Raw genomic sequence first — 19,809 nt, forward strand, 5'->3', positions numbered from 1 at the left:
ATAAAGATAAAATTAATGTGCGTTTTATATACGAGAATCCAGCCTCGCACATAAACATGTACTCAGTACTTTACTTCAGTAGCGGATCAGCGTACTACTGACATGCAATTTTTCTCGGTTTTTGGGCTACAATCAGAAGTGCTCTCATGCAACCGGCATTATCGTCGACCTTATCCAGATGTTCGGTCGTGTACCTTTGAAATAGAGTTGGTGGATCTGTATCCTTTGGTGGTTTACTAGGATCTGGCATCTGCTTCCTCAGCAGTAAGTCCCATGTAATTTGAGAGAAAAGCTCATTTAAACAACCCATGTCTGTTGAGAAATCTCCCGTTTTCAAACTAAGGATCGAGTACTTTATGTTAGTGAAACCGATTTCCTTGAATGCCTGCACAAGATGTTTCGTCGGGTGTACGTAAATGCCATGATTCATCGCTTCCAAAGCCATAGCATCGAAAGTCTTTTCCCTTTCCATGGTGGTAGGAAATTCTTGCATGGACTCCTCTGTTGGGGCTGTAAAGGTATTTGATAGCCGCAGGTCGTAAACGCTCGCCAATGCGAACCCTCCCGGTACTAAGCATCGAATCATTTCTCTTAATAATGACTTCCACTTGGTGTAGCCTAAGTCTGACCAGAGCCATGGTGCATATATGGAAGGTATGACGTTATCTGCGAAAGGGAGAACAATTTGCAAACATTCCTTGTTGTACAAAAATGCCTTTCTCGCCTCTAGCTTTTTATCCTCTTCCGATCGCTCAGATTCCGAACTATTTGCTTCTTGTGGGAGAAAGTACTGAGTAGGCATTCTGACTCTTTTGTAATTTCCAAGACACTTACTGAAGTAATCTTCCAGCCAAGCATTCTGGATCGATTGAGCACGCCCACCTAATTTCCCCTCCGGAGAAGACGGCGCAGGTACCTCTGATTGCGTGCTTTGAGGGATTGAATGGGCGTGTCTTCTTTTGAAGAGGCTAGCCAGACCTGATCTTTTGCCAAGTTTATTGTGGGAACCCTTCTTTTTGGAGCTTTCATTAAGTCCTGCTTGCCAAGACTTGCCAGGATCTCCACTAGTCGTCTTTGGCGCAGCGGAGGCAGCGGAGGCAGCGAGATCTTCAGTCAGATCACTGATCCTCCTATCCATGCAATCAAATAGGCAATAAGCCACGTTTTCTGAATCGATTCGTTCGATGTCTTCCTGTTTAGACACGATTTTCGCACCTTGGAAAGTTTCAGACGACTCCTGCGTTTTACTGACATTATTGGCCGCTTCCTCGCGGGCCGTCCACGGTGTTGTATCTAAACAATAGTCGACGATATTCAGATTAGGCTCATCATAGGCCAATTGCCAACCGAATTCGTCATCCGGTAAACTTCTCAGAAGCAGAATATCAATTTCCTCCAAAGGCTCAACCGCCACAGGCCTCGAAGTCACTACCTCGCCTTCTGACTGCTGTAGAAAAACGGAGCTTTGGATCGTTGTCAGGCTCCGTGTACTTGTCCTCCTCTGCAGCAATCCCTGAACGACATCTGGTGAGAAAAAGATGGAGTTCGTACTGAAGAGAAGTCTTTGCGCCTGAATAAACCACAACGAAATAATCGACTCTATCTCTGTGTAATCATAGGAAGTGTTGTACGAGATGTAGTTCTGTGTTTTTATATCTTCCTCGGACAAACCCTGCAGGAAAAATGGGTAGCACTGGTAAGCATAGGCTCTCGACTTCAGATACTGCTTGATGTAGTTCACAAAGGACACAATTCTTTTCCGCGAATGCACAAGCGCATCCCACGGTTTTGTATCCATGTTGAACGAAAGAAAGATGTTCATCCTCTTGAAGTTTTTGTTGTACAACGGGGTGTAGAGAATCTGTTTAATTTCCCCATCGATAGGCACACTTATCACGTTGAATGAATGCGTTTGTACTAGCACGGAAGAGCCCACTTTCGGCAAGCAGTTCCAATCCCACACCTTTCGCCTATGCTGAGTAGCTACCACTTTCGACGTGTTGCCATGTATCCCAGTGGTCGGCGCCAACTGAATTTTCTCATTGCTAATCTCAAAGTCATGCCCGGAGCCAAAATAGTTGTGTCCGTTAATCGCAGCGGCCATCCCGGAAAACGACTTGGGTCCTCTTGCTGCCACCGACGGAGACCTTCCGGAAGGCTTCTCGACTGTCAATCCAAAGGACGGCAGCTGATTAGCCTCCGCCAATGGCTGTTTTCCAGCCAACTTTTGAGCCCGAGGCGATTCCGCCTCGATCGCCAAACGTGCCGGCGTGCTTTCAGAGCCATCTGCACTTTTTTCGTCCTTTATAATGATTGGTTCCGTGAACTGCTCTTTCTTGATATGCTCGATCTCTTCTAGCAACCTGCTCTTCTCCGGATCTCCGTCGGTTTCGTTCTGATACTCATTAGGGCTCTTATCCCTGTGTGAACTCGATCCCACCGTCATCCGCTGTGATTGGGAACCGTCCGTTTCCATTCCACCTTTGTCCAGCAAATCTGCCTCTTTTCTTGGGCTTTCCGACGCCTTTGAACTATATCCCACCTAGTTCTCGGCTTGCAAACACTTCCAAGGCCCAACGAGGCAATTGGACTCTCTCAACCAACTAACTACAGTGAGTCCCCTTACTGAACTTCTATATCAAGCTACTTTTTTACTATGGAAAATCTATCTACTTGTTTTAACATACGAAGCCAAGACAACAGCTCGAGTAACTTGAACCAATTCTTGCCAGCCAAGCCCTGCTCAGCGACGGCAGGCCGCTGAGCCCTCTTGCTCAATCACACCGCAGAACGGTGTGCGTAGAACGGGGACGAAAGCGGCCACAATTCGTTGCAGCAAGCTCATTACAAGCCGAAGCCTGTTGTAGAGTCAAGACATACCAAACGACAACAGCAGTTGAGTAGTGTTTATATACAGTACAGATCGGAAGCTGGTTGTTGTGTACTCCAGTGTTGAGGAATAGTCTAGTGGTAATGATAGTAATCCCATGTTGAAATGCCAGATTTTAACAGAGATAAATGCAAAAGGTGCAAATATGTCTTGTGTAATTCAAAGTAGTGCAAAATCATTAGTTTTGTTGAAAATTTAGCATGATTTTGTGACCGATTGGTTAGATGAGCATATTTTCACTTAATTTCTTAAATGGTGTTCAATAATGCAAAGATTTTGTTGTCCTGGGAGATGAAATCGTTGTCGACAATGTTGACGAGGACGTAGTCGGATATCAAATGTGTCAGCAGGTCTGCGCTGTCGCCGATTTGGTGGTTTTGGAAGTTCAGTCTCCATTCCTTGAGGATGTGGAAAAACTCCTCCTTCCAGGCCAGGAAGGACACTTTCTCGACAATGGTGGGCTGCAGGACTTCTCTGCCCGGGAAGATACCCCATGTCACCGAGTTTGCTCTGCAACCGTCCGGATGGTTGGTGGACAGATTGCCTTCATCGTCAACCGCGAAGTACGTCAGGATCACGTCGTCTTTGAGGGCGTCGTGCAGGCGTTGGGCTTTCGATCTGGGCAACAGAAACTCTAGATACTGCTTCTGGTACACGTAGCCGTCCTTGGGGCCCCAGCCGAACACGGGGTCGCTTGATTTGACGCCGTTCAACTGGGTTTGCGAGTTGATGGTGATGATCTGCTTCTTGTTCAGTTGGATCAAATCGTCCAGGATGGCGTCCACTTCATGGTTCAGCGGCATGTCACTCCAGGGCAAGCAGCTGACCTTTCTCTCTAGGAAATCCACCACTAGTTGTGCCACATCCTCGGCCGTCTTCGGCGTTGACCATAACTCAAGCGACTTTTTACCAGACTGTCTGATCAAGGAAGAGCCGCAGAGATCCAGATCGCCAAATGCTGGCGAGGACGAGTCACCGAATCTACCGTTAGGAAACTCATCGACCGCCCACTGCGAAGTTCTTGCCACGTAGGAGTAGGGTCTGCGCTTCCAGAAAATTGGTCGAACTTCTTCGTTCCGGCGTTGAGGATTCAAGGACTTTCTCCAAGGCAACATTGCCAGTGTGTTCTCACCATCGAGTTCCTCTTGATCCGGCAACAGGTTCATTCTTTCTAAGATCATCAATGGAGCTTTTTCCAAGTTCATTGTGTAGAGATGCAAGTGAGTAACGTAGCCACTGTCCAGTATCCTTTGGCACATGTCCACCACCAGGCTAGTACCGGTTTCACGAACCTGTTGATCATCGTCCTTGATAGGCTCTAGCTGCTTCATAAATTCATCTGGGATGTGGATGTCACACCACTGGGCTCTTCTTAAAAATGCTGCGTAAGTCGTAATAGGCATGATACCAGGGATGATAGGAATATCAATACCGGCTTCCCTGACCTTCTTGCACCATTTGATGAAGATGTCTGCATCGTAGAACATCTGAGTGATGACGAAGCTTGCGCCAGCGTCAACCTTTTGCTTCAAATAGTCGATCAACTCGGAGTCATCGGTGTCGTCCCCTGGGTGGCCCTCAGGGTATCCAGCTACACCAATATCGAAATGGTCTCTATACTTAGCCCTGATATATTTGACCAGGTCTTTGGCATACTTGAAACCGCCTTGCACTTGCGTCCATTCAGAGTTCACCGGCGGATCGCCTCTGAGAGCCAGGATATTCTGACAGCCCGAGTCATAAGCACTTTGCAAGGCTTCATCAATTCGAGACACCGGCATGTTGGTACATGTCAAATGCATACAGGTCTCCAGTCCAAGAACAGACTGGGCTGTTGACACCAAATCGGTCGACAGCCGCGATAGCACTCCTCCTCCGGCATTCCAAGTAATATCGATAAACTGCGGCAATGACGACTCGTACATTCTATCCATACGATCATACAGGTTCTGGACACCCTGAGTGGTCTTGGGGACAAAGTACTCATAGGAAAACGTGGGTTTTGAGGATTTCTCCCTCTGCTTCTGCAACTTCTCCGTGATTTTCATCTTGAACAAATGGAAGCAACAGCAAAATGGCAGTTAGCTGTTGGGATCTCCTTTGATTCACTACTACGTTTCTTGGCCTAAAATTTACAATCAATCAGTATGTTTATAATGTCAAGACCTATCGACGTATTTCCTTTTGTTAAATACTGAGATGCCAGTATATTTTCGATTATCCCAGCTTTTTCCACTGTGTTATCGTGGCCTCTAATTATCAAACCGTGGATACCAATCGAAACTCCTCTATACCAATCAACAGTACCCTATGGTTGAAACTATGGCAAATTGTGAACTCATGTGAAAAAATAGAGCTTGACTCATTAGAAAAGTGCGACGACTAATAATGGAGTTCCAGCGGTCGGTGTTATAAATTCCCCAAAACGGCAACTGTGGAACGACGGACGGAAAAACTGCAAGAAGATTATCCGATAAGACGTAATAGCACATGACATTATTCCGCTGTGGTTTTTTCCGAGCGATCTTTGGTAATACTCGATGCCACAGATAGTGTCAGTCCCTTCAAGCCAAGAATCTCAGGTCAAGGGATGCTTGAAGACCAATGTGGTATTGGGAGAAATAGGTAGACTGGAAATGGAGATATCTGAGTGCAGAAGAGCTGTTGCTGAGCGGTGGAGCAAGGTAGAATACCGTCAGACGCAAATCAAATCTGATACTGCAGAATGCAATGATGATAGCGCTGTGAGCACTGATGTTGAGGGTTATTCGGATGAGAGAGTTTTGAAGAAGGTTAAGCGAGAGGTTATAGATCTTACCGCTTCCGATGAAGAGATAGAGACGCCGATAAGCTCTGATTTCAAGCTTGTGCGGTCTGAAGTTTTAGATTCGAACGTTGCATCTAGCCATTTCATCAGCTTTGACCAGATATTCGGCGATAAAACTCTGAAGAAAAGCATTCTCTTTAGCTATCAATATGAGTTGGATTTTTTGCTGGCCCGCTTCCACGGCAAGGTGGAGGAGATAATCCTTGTCGCGCAGACGGGCACTATTCGACCATCTTCAGCACCTGCAGCGATCGCTCTGACCGATCGGCTGTCGATTATAGAGTTCAACATGCCTCAGTTCACTTGCCATCATTCCAAGATGGTTATTAATTTTTATGACGACGGTTCCTGTCGAATTTTCATGCCCTCCAACAATTTTACATACGCAGAAGCTAACTATCCACAGCAGGTTTGTTGGTGTAGCCCGCGGTTGGAACGAGCCAGAGACGCTTATGTGCGAGGGTTTTCAGCTTTCCAAGACAGTCTTCTCGACTATCTTGGCACCTACAAGCTGAGAAAAATCTCGGAAAGGGTTGTTTCGAGCATCAAAACTGTCGATTTTTCTCCATTACAAGACGTAACTTTCGTCTTTTCTTCTCCAAGCAACGAGATAGCATCCGGACTCCAGAGCCTGGCCAAAATCATCTCTGGAGGCGCGCGTGATGAGGCTGGTGGACGCGCGTACCACTACCTGTGTCAATCATCCACGATAGGTGCAGCCGTCTCAAAGAAAACTCATGCGAATTTGTTCACCCATGTGTTCATACCTATTCTACATGGTATAATTTCGCCGAAATCGAAGTTACTGAGTACTGAGGCTCTCCTGAACGAGTTCAAGGTGAGACATATAGTGCCACACCTGGTCTATCCCACTGTCGAAGAGATAAGAACGTCACCGCTGGGGTGGCTTTGTTCGGGCTGGTTCCACTTCAATTACAACAGGGATATGGCTCACTACAACATGCTCTCAAAACAGTTTAGCGTCTTTCGCAAGCAGGATTCGCGGCGAGTGTCCCAAAACAGGAGAACGACTCCTTCACATTCGAAATTTTATATGAAATTTACAACGGAGCTTGAGGCCGAGCTAGGAACTTCCATGGGCCTCGACTGGTGTCTATACACTTCATCTAACCTGAGTCGAACCGCTTGGGGGACCGGCACCGCACGTCCGCGAAACTACGAAGTTGGTGTTTTACTCAAAGCGGGCGCGAGGGAGCTGATCTGCCGAAGCTTCACCGACGTTACTTACAGAGATTCCTCAAATTTCAAGCTCAAACCCAATTCCCAGCTTGTGCTGGTGCCATTTACACTTCCGGTTATACCGTATGACGCCAAGCAAGCGGACGAAGCATTTTGCATGAGCAAAGATTACGACCTTAATGATATAGATGGAATGCCATATCCCCACAACTAATAAGCATTTATGTAGTACTAATAGATAATACTTGTCGCATTTCGGTTAGAATAAATCGTTTAATTATTTATAATATCGCTTTGGTTTTGGTGCCAGCGTCAGATTTAAGCCCGCTCCTATTAGCACGGAGTGTCATTAGCGAACCCCCGAGATTTCAGTACTATTTAAAAGGAAGACCTCTCAGTAAGAAAGGTCTTCTGATAGATAGCTGACCAAATCGATTATCTAGCCATCTGCAATGGCCTTAACAGCCTCTTTCAATGATACTTTTCGTGTTTCTGACAACATCGCAGTGGTTGTTCCCGAGACAGGAGTTGAGATAACGTATCGCGATCTTTCCCATCAGGTAGGTCACTTTCAGACACTATTCCAGGACCCCCAATCGCCGCTGTATGATTTCGCTTTACGTCAGAGTACTGTTGCAATCTCAATGACCAATGGATTGGAATTTATCGTGGCTTTCTTGGGGGCAACGATGGATTCCAAGATCGGTGCGCCATTAAATCCAAACTACAAATCAGAGGAGTTCAACTTTTATTTGAACGATTTGCAAACCAAGATTGTCGTTGTACCTAGAGGCACTGTCGGTCGCGAGAAGGATGCAGAAATCTTGAAGAGCGCAAGAAAGTTTGGTTGTTACATTGTCGAGTTACACTTCAACAAGGAGAGATTCAGAGTTGAATACGATGTCTATTCGCCAGATGATAACTACCGCGCAAACAAGTTTTCGTCGTTGAATAATGCTGTATTTGTCAACCACGACTCCGTCAGATTCCCCGGTTTTGCTCGTTCAAGCGACGTCGCACTGATTTTGCACACCAGTGGGACCACTTCCAAGCCCAAGACCGTCCCGCTGTTGCACCTCAACATTGTCAGAAGCACTTACAACATTGCCCGTACCTATAAGCTCGCTGATACCGATCGCTCATATGTAGTGATGCCCTTGTTCCACGTTCATGGATTGATAGGAGTCTTGTTGTCTACCTTCCTGTCCCAGGGTTCCGTGATAGTGCCCAAAAGGTTCAGTGCTAAGAAATTCTGGGACGAATTCATCACTTACAAGGCCAATTGGTTCAGTTGCGTGCCAACCATTAGTATGATCATGCTGAACATGCCAAGACCCAGTAAAATGCCAAGCATCAGATTTATCAGATCCTGTTCAGCAGCACTTGCGCCAGCAACATTTCACAAGCTCGAATCCGAATTCAATGCGCCCGTGCTGGAGGCCTACGCGATGACGGAGGCTTCGCACCAAATGACGTCCAACAACTTGCCACCGGGCAAAAGAAAGCCCGGCACCGTGGGTCAGCCCCAGGGCGTCGAAGTCGTAATTCTCGATGATAAGGACAACGTGCTGGCACCGGGTCAAATCGGTGAAGTATCCATTAGAGGCGAAAACGTCACCTTAGGATACGCGCACAACGAGAAGGCCAACAAGGAGAACTTCACTAAACGACTAAACTACTTCAGAACTGGTGACCAGGGATTCTTCGACCCAGAGGGGTTCCTAGTATTAACCGGAAGAATCAAGGAACTGATAAACAGAGGCGGCGAAAAGATCTCGCCAATTGAACTCGACGGGATCATGCTCCTACATCCAAAAGTCGACGAAGCGGTTGCATTTGGCGTGCAAGATAAAACTTACGGTCAAGTTGTCCAGGCTGCAGTGGTACTGAAGAAGGGCGAGAAACTCAGCTATGAAGAACTTGCCAAATTCATCGCCGACAGGGCTGCCAAATTCAAAGTTCCGTCAAAGATCTATTTCGTAGAAAAACTCCCCAAGACCGCAACAGGCAAGATCCAGAGGAGAATCATTGCCAGCGCCTTCGCGGGCTCTCAAACACCAGGAAGTAAACTATAATCTTATTTACTGACACTTCAGAAACTGACAGCCGTCAATAGTGATCTCTTATATCAAGCGGGATTCAATTTGCAAGAGGCCGACCCCTCAAACTTTTCGCTCGTCTGTTGAAATCTATCAACTAAACCATCCATTGAGCCTAATATATAGAAATAGGTTCGATTTCCCATTTGGCTTTACCTCCATCAGAGCAGACTCGGTCGGCAAAAGCCTTGAGAAGTGTATTAAAGTCAGAAGCTCGTCTTCCGTTTGCCTCCTAGTTTGTTTGTAGCAGATTCCATATCTGGGACGCCAATAACTGTACCTAAGTTTAAGCTTTCACCATGAATTTCAGATTGTCGGTCCCAATGGCCAAGAGAATGGCCGCTACTACCCCTTTTAGACTACAGACGATGAGATTTGCCTCCAACAAGACGATGACCGTCAGAGAAGCCTTAAACAGCGCGATGGCCGAAGAGATGGACCGAGATGACGATGTTTTCATCATTGGTGAAGAAGTGGCTCAATATAATGGTGCTTACAAGGTTACTAAGGGTCTCCTCGACCGATTTGGTGAGCGTCGTGTGGTTGACACCCCCATCACCGAATACGGGCTCTGTGGTCTTGCAGTTGGTGCCGCTTTGAAGGGCCTAAAGCCTATAGTTGAGTTCATGTCATTCAACTTTTCGATGCAGGCCATCGACCATGTGGTCAACTCTGCTGCCAAGACCCACTATATGTCTGGTGGTACCCAGAGATGTCCAATAGTGTTCAGAGGCCCCAACGGTGCTGCTGTGGGTGTCGGTGCCCAACATTCTCAGGACTTTTCCGCCTGGTACGGTTCCATTCCCGGCCTGAAGGTGCTTGTCCCATATTCCGCAGAGGATGCTAGAGGTTTGCTTAAGGCTGCCATCAGAGATCCTAACCCTGTGGTCTTCCTGGAAAACGAGTTGCTATACGGTGAGAAATTTGAAGTTTCCGAGGAATGTTTGTCCCCAGATTTCACATTACCTTATAAATCCAAGATCGAAAGGGAGGGTACCGACATCTCCATCATTACTTATACCAGAAACGTCCAGTTCTCTCTAGAAGCGGCCGAGATCCTGGATAAAAAATATGGTGTCTCCGCTGAAGTTATCAACTTGCGTTCCATTAGACCATTGGACGTTGAAGCTATTATCAAAACCGTCAAGAAGACCAACCATTTGATCACTGTCGAATCAACTTTCCCACAGTTCGGTGTCGGTTCTGAAATTATCGCCCAGATCATGGAATCTGAAGCATTCGACTATCTAGACGCTCCAGTTCAAAGAGTCACTGGTGCCGATGTCCCAACCCCTTACGCGAAGGAATTGGAAGACTTTGCCTTCCCAGACCCTGACACCATCGTTAGGGCTGCAAAGGAAACTTTGTCCATAGAGTAATTTGCTTCATGTGCCTAAGAGACCTTGGGACAAACCGAAAGTTTCCGTCTAAACAGATAAATGTGAATGCCCATAGTGGATCTGCAATGCATGTGAATACAAAGGGGACGCGATCCAAACATGAGCAAGCTAAGCCGCTTGGATCAGATGCTCGCAGTGCATTACGAGCTGTCTTGTGGTATTCAACCTGGCAATGTTACTTTTATTCTTTCGAAAAGTCACAAGATGCTTAATCCTACGTAAAGATATTCGTTTAACTTCTGCTCTTTAATTGTAAGGTATTTTGTGTCTACTCCACAGGCCTTGCCTAGTTTCTAGATCAGCGGCTGCAGCGCAGCTTCGATCTACTTCGATGTTGGATCTTCGCTGCTTAACTTAGAGCTCGGCTGATTGTATGATTCTTGCTACATTATCAAATCCTAAGAATTGTGATTGACACCCAATAGAAATCAAGATGGTCGCTTCTTCATGTAGCCCTTTTTGATTTCCATATCTAGACTGTCCCATTGAAAGTTAATAAATGTAGACATTCCATCCGTGCCTCGGTATCTGACGCTACAACGTGAATAAAGCGGCCAGATTGTGAGCAACAGGTCACAAGTTTCTCAGGCTGCTGATGGTCAGGAAGCTCTCGGAGACAATCCAGAAATTTTACCCTTTCATTGAATGTTGGAAATCTGCCTTCAGATATATTCATTTTGCGCCAAATACTAGCATCTTGGCTGCCTCGAGCCTATAGTATCACCTAGGAAAGCTGTCACTGTCAAAAAGCATTACTATGGCAACCAGGCATTGATCTACATCATGAGATACGAGCCCTCTTTGGGCAGCTTCTTATGAGAACTCCTTTGCTCCTCCAGTTTGTAATCATCGAACTGCTATCACTTGTAGGTCAATCTCTATTGAATTTATTCTCAAACTGGGCTAGAAAACCAATAGCACATACAGTGATAAAAACAAGTCCTTCTCAAGGATTGCCGGTTGAGACCTCTAGTACTTGATAGAATAAAGCACTCTTGGACCAGTTGGGCTATAGCGCAGATGATTATGCAGGTTGAGAGCAGGACGAATTGAGTTTTCCTTAGATAATCTTGTTTCTGAAGCATCCATATGGCATGGAAAAATGCTGATTGCGAAGAAAAGAGATTAACCGCGCTCTTCTGCTTCACTTACAGACACTCGTCGATCTAACCATTTTTTAGTATAGATGGCACGGATGGAGACAACAACGCCAATTAAGCTTATGTACTCTGATGTGAAGAAACATGCAATTCGGTGCCAAATGTTACTGTACACTTTCCTGAACAAGTAGCACTTAGCGCGGTATTGAATATACCTAATACCAAGCCACTTTAGTCACAACGAACTGCAAGCAAAACGATTCAGCCTTCTTGTTAGACAGTATCTCACAAGTGATTCAAACAGTTTCTCGATTATGCAGGATGCAGGGAAGCTTCGAAGAAAAAGGAATATATAAACCACCATCAGCCTCTTGGAAGAGAAGTACCCTGAATCATACATCTATCAAATTGACTTTCGTTTATCCTCTCAGAGTAAGCACGAGATATTGATAATCATAGATGCTAGCGTAACTTCTAATTTTGGTCCTTAAAATCAAACATCAAGATTTAGAGCAGGAGGTCAGCATTACAGATTGCAAGACATGAAGCAATAGATTGAATCTCCAGTTCAATCCTTTGATCTTGCCCATCTTTCAGTGGAAGGCTTTAAGATTCTCAGCAGCGCGTAGCGATACTTAAATTGGTCTGACAATTTCAGGTTTAGATTCATCAAGTAAGAATATAAATAATAATAATCCTTTGGAAAACTCAATTGCTCGTTGCTAATTTCATCTGTGGGCTATGCAAGGATTAGCTACACAGGGATCCCTCGCTCCTCATGATCTACCTCAGTTTTACCTGCTAGTAGCACTGTATTTCGTGCAAGGAATACCTGTTGGCTTAGCTTTTGGAACAATTCCCTTCTTACTGAAGTCAATGGCTAAGGAAACTTCATTCACGACGCTAGGTATCTTTTCAATTGCTACGTATCCATATTCTTTGAAAATTTTATGGTCGCCCATCGTGGATTCCATATACAGCGATAAAATTGGTAGGAGACGTTCTTGGATCATACCAATCCAATTAGTCAGCGGGGTACTTTTATTCGCTTTGGGTTTCGCCATCAGTAGAGGTCTGGTGTTCACTGGAGTCGACGATGCTTTCCACGGTAGGAGTGATGGCATTCATGATCTAAGTATACTGGCATTGACTTTCTACTTCGGCACACTGGTCTTCTTATGTGCTACACAAGATATAGCTGTCGATGGCTGGGCATTGACCATTTTATCGAAGCAATCCCTCACATATGCTTCGACTGCGCAGACTGTGGGTATGAACATTGGATACTTTCTGTCCTTTACTATCTTTCTGTCCCTCAATTCCAATGATTTTGCAAACAAGTACATCAGAAGTGTTCCAAAAGAATACGGACTGTTGAGTCTTGGCGGCTATATGAAGTTCTCTGGGGCTATATATGTACTACTCACCTTTTATGTTATCTTTTACACCAAAGAGCGCCCACTCCAGGACATTCTGCCGATGAATTACACAACCAAAAAAGATGATGAGCCAAAAGTACTGGTCGAGTATGGCGATGGCGACGCCATCGGGACTGAAAATACATCAAGCTTAATATACACCTACAAATGTTTTGCTAGAATTTTGAAGTTACCAACTGTTCGCACATTGGCGGTCATCCATATGATCTCCAAGCTAGCATTTCAATGCAACGAAGCAGCAACAAACTTGAAGCTGCTGGAGCAAGGTTTCAAGAGAGAGGATCTGGCCGTGACTGTGCTTATCGATGTACCATTTGAGATAATTTTCGGTTATTACGTAGCGAAATGGAGTTCAGATGCGAATAACTCGCCCCATTTTTCACAAAATAATGGATGGTCCAGGTGGCTGGTAGGAGATCCAGGCGTTCTAACACCGTGGCTATGGGGTTTCCTCGGCCGCTTAGCTTCTGCGATATTGGGCAGTATAGTAGTGAAAACGTTTCCTAAAGATGGTGAGATTGGCAAGCTATACTTCCTTGTCGTTATTGTACAACACTTGCTAGGTTCTTTCATGTCCACTGTTCAATTTGTTGGTATTTCGGCATTTCACACCAGAATTGCAGATCCCGCAGTGGGCGGCACCTATATGACGCTACTGAACACATTAAGCAACTTTGGCGGCACATGGCCTCGGCTGGTCATAATGTCAATGATCAATTACTTTAGTGTCTATGAATGCTATATTCCCGCATCTAAGGAGAAGCTGCGGTACCACGGCAAGGGCATGGATGTCTGTACAAAGGACCTGAATGGGGACGTTTCAATTCTGCGAGACGGCTATTATATTACCAATGCCATATGTGTAACCATTGGCATCCTCTTATATTTCGGCTTCTTGAAAAGGAAAGCTCTGCAACTGCAAAGCATGCCAATCACCGCATGGCGCTGTCAATGAACCAGTGATCATTCCAATAAATCGCACCCGCGACTAAGTATGCAAATATCAGACCCGAGATCTGCTCCGTCAGAGTATGGAACACCACAGAGGTGACCAAAAAACTCCACCACCACATCATCAACAGCACCACTAATAATATAATCGGATTCTCCAGGATGGCAAAGCTTATGATTTGGGCGCAAAACCGGCAAAGCGCCTTAACAAATACTAATGGCGGCAAAACCACGGTCAATTGCACGAAATGCACCGTATTTCGGGGCTTGTTGTTGACTACGTTCCACAGGGCGCCGTTGTCGAAGAGATCAATAAAAGATTTGGCTGCGTACTTCTTTCCTCTAGCGATCCTGCTTAGCGCTTTTTTCCCGAACACTTTGAACTCTCCCAACAGATACATGATCATCAAAGTGATGAGGAAGATGTGGCCCGATGGGTCGTGTCCGCCAACCCAATGCCCGCCAAGCGCCCTGCACGTAGCAGACGTGTTCAGTGGCCCGTTTGCATAGAGCGAGTCTCGGATAAACTGATTCAACTCTGTTGGTTCAATCGGAACCGCACTGCTATTCCTATCCTGACAATCTGTCGCATTCAAAGCACATCTGATCGAGTTCAAAGAATGCGCCAACAGCGGCGTTTCTTCCACACCTTTTCCCTTCAACAACCCATAGATTCTCTTCAACGAACTCACCCTCCTGGACATAGAATCATGGAACAACGAGCTCAGATTACCAGAATCATCGAAAACGTCGAACCGGCAACTGCCGCCCGTAAGCGTGAAGATCAGATCCATGATGGGCGCTATCCCGAACCAGAGTCCCTGCGTGAACACATACCACCAGACCGTCAGAACAAGATATCTCACAAGCGAGTGACGCTGCTGTCTCCCAAATGAGTTGTACCTGATAGCACACCACCATCCGACCAACGAAGTCCAAAACCAGCCTCTCTTGACGAAAAAAGCATTCAGCCATCCATCCTTCCTGGTCTGCACTTCCAAACCCTCCGACCAGCTGCTATACGATAGGAAATGTCCTACAAGCAAAGTCGCGGGACACAGCAGCAGCGTGAACAACTTATAATACGACACCCGCATCCCACCAGAGTTTTCCTTACTCTAAACCCTGATCTGAACAGCAAACGTCATCACCACCTTTAATTTTTCCTCGTTATATAGCCCTATTGAAAAGTTGAAAAACTCACGCAGCTCCAACCAACAAACAACCAGACCAAATCACACGATCCCTCGCCCGAAAGATGGCTACGAACGACCCCGAAGAGCTCATCCTGCCCACAAGATTCGAAGTCGAATTGGAATTCGTCCAGTCGCTGGCCAATATACCCTACCTCACCTACCTGCTATCCCAACAACAGCAGACCTGGAAGGATCCCAAGTTCAAGAACTATCTAAAATACCTCGAGTACTGGACAAGACCACCGTACGTTCAATGCATTGTATATCCAAACTGTCTCTTTATGTTGAAGCTACTGAACGGCTTCATGGATAAAGCTACAATCAATGATGACGGTCTATTAGAAGGGCTAGATGATCTGCCAAAGATAATTCAACTACATGGTGCTCAATGGATGAACGAGATGGTTGATCGCTGGGCCTCTCGTGAACCGTGATTTCTCCGGTCCCAATTTTTCAAGATTTCCACCCCCACGCTCGCGACGTCCTGCGTGGGGATACCCGGGGGTTGCCCGGCGTATGAGTCACGCAAAGATGATCACCTTGATGGCGAGCGCGGGCTGTGATTGGTCCGAGATCAACTCGAGGACTTCGCTCACAGCGATGTCATCGTCAGCACGGCGCACCAGTTGCACGAAAACCAATACTAACAGGTTCCAAGTCTCGAGCAAACTTCGTACGCATTATCAGGCGCTCATTGAAGCCCCGGCTTCAACTAGGTAAATTTTTCATCAGTATTAGACGGAACGCCCGCGTTGAAATTGGTATATATAAAACATAACTTTGGTCAGCGCTAGGAGCCCTTATTTCGGACAGAGGAACAAGACGAAGAAGAAGACGAACAGGATAGGCGGGATGTCAAACAAGAAGCTTTCTGGTCTGAGAGACAACTTCAGTCTGCTCGGTGAGAAGAATAAGCTGCTGGTGGCTAACAGAGGGGAAATTCCTATCAGAATCTTCAGATCTGCTCATGAGTTGTCTATGCGGACGGTGGCGATCTATTCGCACGAGGACCGTCTGTCGATGCACAGGTTGAAGTCGGACGAGGCGTATGTGATCGGAGAGGAGGGCAAGTACACGCCCGTGGGCGCCTATTTGGCCATAGACGAGATCATCAACATTGCCAAGCAGCACAACGTGGATTTCATCCACCCGGGGTATGGGTTTTTGTCCGAGAACGCTGAGTTTGCGTCCAAGGTGGCCGCGAGCGGGATCACGTGGATCGGGCCTCCAGCTGAAGTGATCGACGCTGTTGGTGATAAGGTGTCGGCTAGGAACCTGGCGCTGGCGGCTAACGTGCCCACTGTGCCGGGTACGCCCGGGCCAATTGACTCTGTGGAGGAGGCCCAGGCGTTTGTGGAAAAGTACGGGTACCCCGTGATCATCAAGGCCGCTTTTGGCGGTGGTGGTAGAGGTATGAGAGTGGTTCGTGAGGGTGACGATATCGCGGGTGCATTCCAGCGTGCGACTTCTGAAGCCCGTACCGCCTTTGGTAACGGTACCTGTTTCATCGAAAGGTTCCTGGTGAAGCCAAAACATATCGAGGTGCAATTGCTGGCTGATAACTACGGGAACGTGGTTCATCTTTTCGAGAGGGACTGTTCGGTTCAGAGAAGACACCAAAAAGTGGTGGAAGTGGCACCAGCAAAGACTCTGCCCGTTGAAGTGCGTAACGCCATTTTGACCGACGCTGTCAAGTTGGCGCACACCGCCGGGTACAGAAACGCGGGTACCGCGGAGTTCCTGGTCGACAACCAAAACAGACATTATTTCATCGAGATCAACCCTAGAATTCAGGTTGAACATACCATTACCGAGGAGATCACCGGGATCGACATTGTCGCTGCGCAGATTCAGATCGCTGCGGGCGCTTCTTTGGAACAGCTGGGTCTGCTGCAGGACAGGATCACCACGAGAGGCTTCGCCATCCAATGTCGTATCACAACCGAGGACCCTGCCAAGAACTTCCAGCCGGATACCGGTAGATTGGAAGTTTACCGTTCCGCTGGTGGTAACGGTGTCAGATTGGACGGTGGTAACGCGTATGCGGGCGCTGTGATTTCTCCTCACTACGATTCCATGTTGGTCAAGTGTTCTTGTTCCGGTTCTACGTACGAAATCGTCCGTCGTAAGATGATCAGAGCGTTAATCGAGTTCAGAATCAGAGGTGTCAAGACTAATATTCCATTTTTGCTCACTCTATTGACCCATCCGGTCTTTGTCAACGGTGATTACTGGACAACTTTTATCGACGATACCCCACAGTTGTTCCAAATGATCTCTTCTCAAAACAGGGCTCAAAAATTGTTGCACTATTTGGCAGACCTAGCAGTTAATGGTTCCTCCATTAAGGGCCAGATCGGTTTGCCAAAATTGAAGACTCACCCAACTATCCCACGCTTGCACAATGCAGACGGGGAAATCATCAATGTCTCCACGACGGCACCACCTGACGGTTGGAGACAGGTGCTACTGAAGTACGGCCCTGAAGAATTCGCAAGACGGGTCAGAGGCTTCAAGGGAACCTTGATCATGGACACCACTTGGAGAGACGCTCATCAATCGCTATTGGCTACCAGAGTCAGAACTTACGACTTGGCGGCTATAGCACCAACCACAGCGCACGCCTTGTCCGGCGCATTCGCTTTGGAATGTTGGGGTGGCGCTACTTTTGATGTCGCCATGAGATTCTTGCATGAGGACCCATGGGAACGTTTGAGAACTTTGAGGAAGCTGGTTCCAAATATCCCATTTCAAATGTTGCTGCGTGGCGCTAACGGTGTGGCTTATTCATCTCTGCCAGACAATGCCATTGACCATTTTGTCAAGCAGGCTAAGGACAACGGTGTTGATATCTTCAGAGTCTTTGACGCCTTGAACGACTTGGAACAATTGAAGGTCGGTGTTGATGCTGTCAAGAAGGCTGGTGGTGTTGTTGAGGCTACAGTTTGTTACTCAGGTGATATGTTACAACCTGGTAAGAAGTACAACCTAGACTATTACTTGGAAGTCACCGGCAAAATTGTCGAGATGGGTACTCACATCTTGGGTATTAAGGATATGGCTGGTACTTTGAAACCATCTGCTGCTAAACTTTTGGTTGGATCCATCAGAGCTAAATATCCAGATCTACCAATTCATGTTCACACCCACGATTCTGCGGGTACCGCTGTTGCATCTATGGCCGCGTGTGCCCTTGCGGGTGCTGATGTCGTCGATGTGGCAACTAATTCGATGTCTGGCTTGACTTCTCAGCCTTCCATGAATGCTTTGCTGGCATCGCTGGATGGCCAAATTGAAACCAACATTGACGTTAAGAAAACTCGTGAGTTAGATGCTTACTGGGCAGAGATCAGATTACTGTACTCCTGTTTCGAAGCAGACTTGAAGGGCCCAGATCCAGAGGTTTATGAGCATGAGATCCCAGGTGGTCAATTGACCAACTTGTTGTTCCAGGCTCAACAACTAGGTTTGGGTGAAAAATGGGCTGAAACCAAGAGGGCTTACAAAGAGGCAAACTACTTGCTCGGTGACTTGGTTAAGGTCACTCCAACTTCTAAGGTGGTGGGTGACTTAGCACAATTCATGGTCAGTAACAAATTGACTTCTGATGATGTTAAGAGACTAGCAAATTCCCTCGATTTCCCAGACTCCGTCATGGACTTTTTCGAAGGTTTGATCGGTCAACCATACGGTGGTTTCCCTGAGCCATTGAGAACGGACATTCTGAGGAACAAGAGAAGAAAATTGACTGTGCGTCCCGGTCTCGAATTGGCACCCTTCGACCTTGAGAAAATTAAGGAGGACTTGCAAGACCGATTCGGTGACATTGACGAATGTGACGTTGCATCTTATAACATGTATCCAAAGGTTTACGAAGACTTCCACAAGATCAAGGAGAAATACGGTGACTTATCGGTTCTTCCAACTAAGAACTTCCTCTCGCCACCACAGATCGGTGAAGAAATTGAAGTTACCATCGAACAGGGTAAGACTTTGATTATCAAACATCAAGCAGTTGGGGACTTGAATAAAGAAACCGGTATCAGAGAAGTTTATTTTGAATTGAATGGTGAACTAAGAAAGATTCCAGTGGCTGACAGATCACAAAAGGTCGAAACCATCTCCAAGCCAAAGGCTGATGGTCACGACCCACTTCAGATTGGTGCCCCAATGGCTGGTGTTATTGTTGAAATCAAGGTACATAAGGGCTCACTGGTCAAGAAGGGCGAGCCAGTTGCTGTCTTGAGTGCCATGAAAATGGAAATGGTTATCTCTGCACAATCCAATGGACAAGTCAAGGAGGTCTATGTTAACGACGGTGAAAATGTCGATGCCTCCGACCTACTGGTGGTTCTGGAAGAAGCTGTCCCACCAGCAAAGGAGTAACTTTACCGTTACTTCACCACGCTTCTTTATATTCATTAGAACAATTATACATTGTACTTTAGCTATGTCACCCTAGTGGGGGCATATAACGTTATCTAATAGATCAGTTGACCATTCTGTTTTGGAATGATCCAGTTCAATAAACTGTAGTGCCCTATTTCTTAAGTCATAAGTCATAAACAAACGATAAACCGTTTACGACTCAGTCTTTATAGCGCCCAAGCTAACACGCAGTCTACCGAAGTTGGTAAAACCTAATACGACAGCTCGGTATTAGCTAGACTGGACAAAGTCATCCAAGCCAGCAAAATCACAACCAAA

The 19,809-nt window shown here is 46.5% G+C and overlaps 9 protein-coding genes across 9 annotated transcripts; 6 read left to right on the top strand and 3 right to left on the bottom strand.

The window, feature by feature from the left end:
* Positions 1-94: 94 nt before the first annotated feature.
* Positions 95-2,476, bottom strand: HG536_0H03590 (uncharacterized protein; the record flags this gene model as incomplete). The annotated part of the gene is made up of 1 exon (XM_037285761.1): positions 95-2,476. One exon carries the CDS (start codon positions 2,474-2,476, stop codon positions 95-97), a length of 2,382 nt encoding a protein of 793 aa, XP_037141657.1.
* Positions 2,477-3,138: 662 nt separating this feature from the next.
* On the bottom strand, positions 3,139-4,938 carry MET13 (methylenetetrahydrofolate reductase (NAD(P)H) MET13; the record flags this gene model as incomplete). Its single annotated transcript, XM_037285762.1, has 1 exon — positions 3,139-4,938. One exon carries the CDS (start codon positions 4,936-4,938, stop codon positions 3,139-3,141), a length of 1,800 nt encoding a protein of 599 aa, XP_037141658.1.
* A 492-nt stretch (positions 4,939-5,430) lies between these two features.
* On the top strand, positions 5,431-7,131 carry TDP1 (tyrosyl-DNA phosphodiesterase 1; the record flags this gene model as incomplete). Its single annotated transcript, XM_037285763.1, has 1 exon — positions 5,431-7,131. One exon carries the CDS (start codon positions 5,431-5,433, stop codon positions 7,129-7,131), a length of 1,701 nt encoding a protein of 566 aa, XP_037141659.1.
* Positions 7,132-7,369: 238 nt separating this feature from the next.
* Positions 7,370-8,992, top strand: PCS60 (Pcs60p; the record flags this gene model as incomplete). Its single annotated transcript, XM_037285764.1, has 1 exon — positions 7,370-8,992. One exon carries the CDS (start codon positions 7,370-7,372, stop codon positions 8,990-8,992), a length of 1,623 nt encoding a protein of 540 aa, XP_037141660.1.
* Positions 8,993-9,315: 323 nt separating this feature from the next.
* PDB1 (pyruvate dehydrogenase (acetyl-transferring) subunit E1 beta) lies at positions 9,316-10,395 on the top strand (the record flags this gene model as incomplete). Its single annotated transcript, XM_037285765.1, has 1 exon — positions 9,316-10,395. One exon carries the CDS (start codon positions 9,316-9,318, stop codon positions 10,393-10,395), a length of 1,080 nt encoding a protein of 359 aa, XP_037141661.1.
* A 1,862-nt stretch (positions 10,396-12,257) lies between these two features.
* On the top strand, positions 12,258-13,910 carry HG536_0H03640 (uncharacterized protein; the record flags this gene model as incomplete). Its single annotated transcript, XM_037285766.1, has 1 exon — positions 12,258-13,910. The coding sequence occupies one exon, from the start codon at positions 12,258-12,260 to the stop codon at positions 13,908-13,910; it is 1,653 nt and encodes a 550-aa protein (XP_037141662.1).
* SCS3 (Scs3p) lies at positions 13,888-15,003 on the bottom strand (the record flags this gene model as incomplete). Its single annotated transcript, XM_037285767.1, has 1 exon — positions 13,888-15,003. One exon carries the CDS (start codon positions 15,001-15,003, stop codon positions 13,888-13,890), a length of 1,116 nt encoding a protein of 371 aa, XP_037141663.1.
* A 161-nt stretch (positions 15,004-15,164) lies between these two features.
* On the top strand, positions 15,165-15,536 carry SOH1 (mediator complex subunit SOH1; the record flags this gene model as incomplete). Its single annotated transcript, XM_037285768.1, has 1 exon — positions 15,165-15,536. The coding sequence occupies one exon, from the start codon at positions 15,165-15,167 to the stop codon at positions 15,534-15,536; it is 372 nt and encodes a 123-aa protein (XP_037141664.1).
* Positions 15,537-15,954: 418 nt separating this feature from the next.
* On the top strand, positions 15,955-19,488 carry PYC2 (pyruvate carboxylase 2; the record flags this gene model as incomplete). Its single annotated transcript, XM_037285769.1, has 1 exon — positions 15,955-19,488. One exon carries the CDS (start codon positions 15,955-15,957, stop codon positions 19,486-19,488), a length of 3,534 nt encoding a protein of 1,177 aa, XP_037141665.1.
* Between the last annotated feature and the right edge of the window lie 321 nt (positions 19,489-19,809).

Source organism: Torulaspora globosa, chromosome 8 (genome assembly GCF_014133895.1).
Source record: "Torulaspora globosa chromosome 8, complete sequence".
Taxonomy (NCBI): Eukaryota; Fungi; Ascomycota; class Saccharomycetes; order Saccharomycetales; family Saccharomycetaceae; genus Torulaspora; species Torulaspora globosa.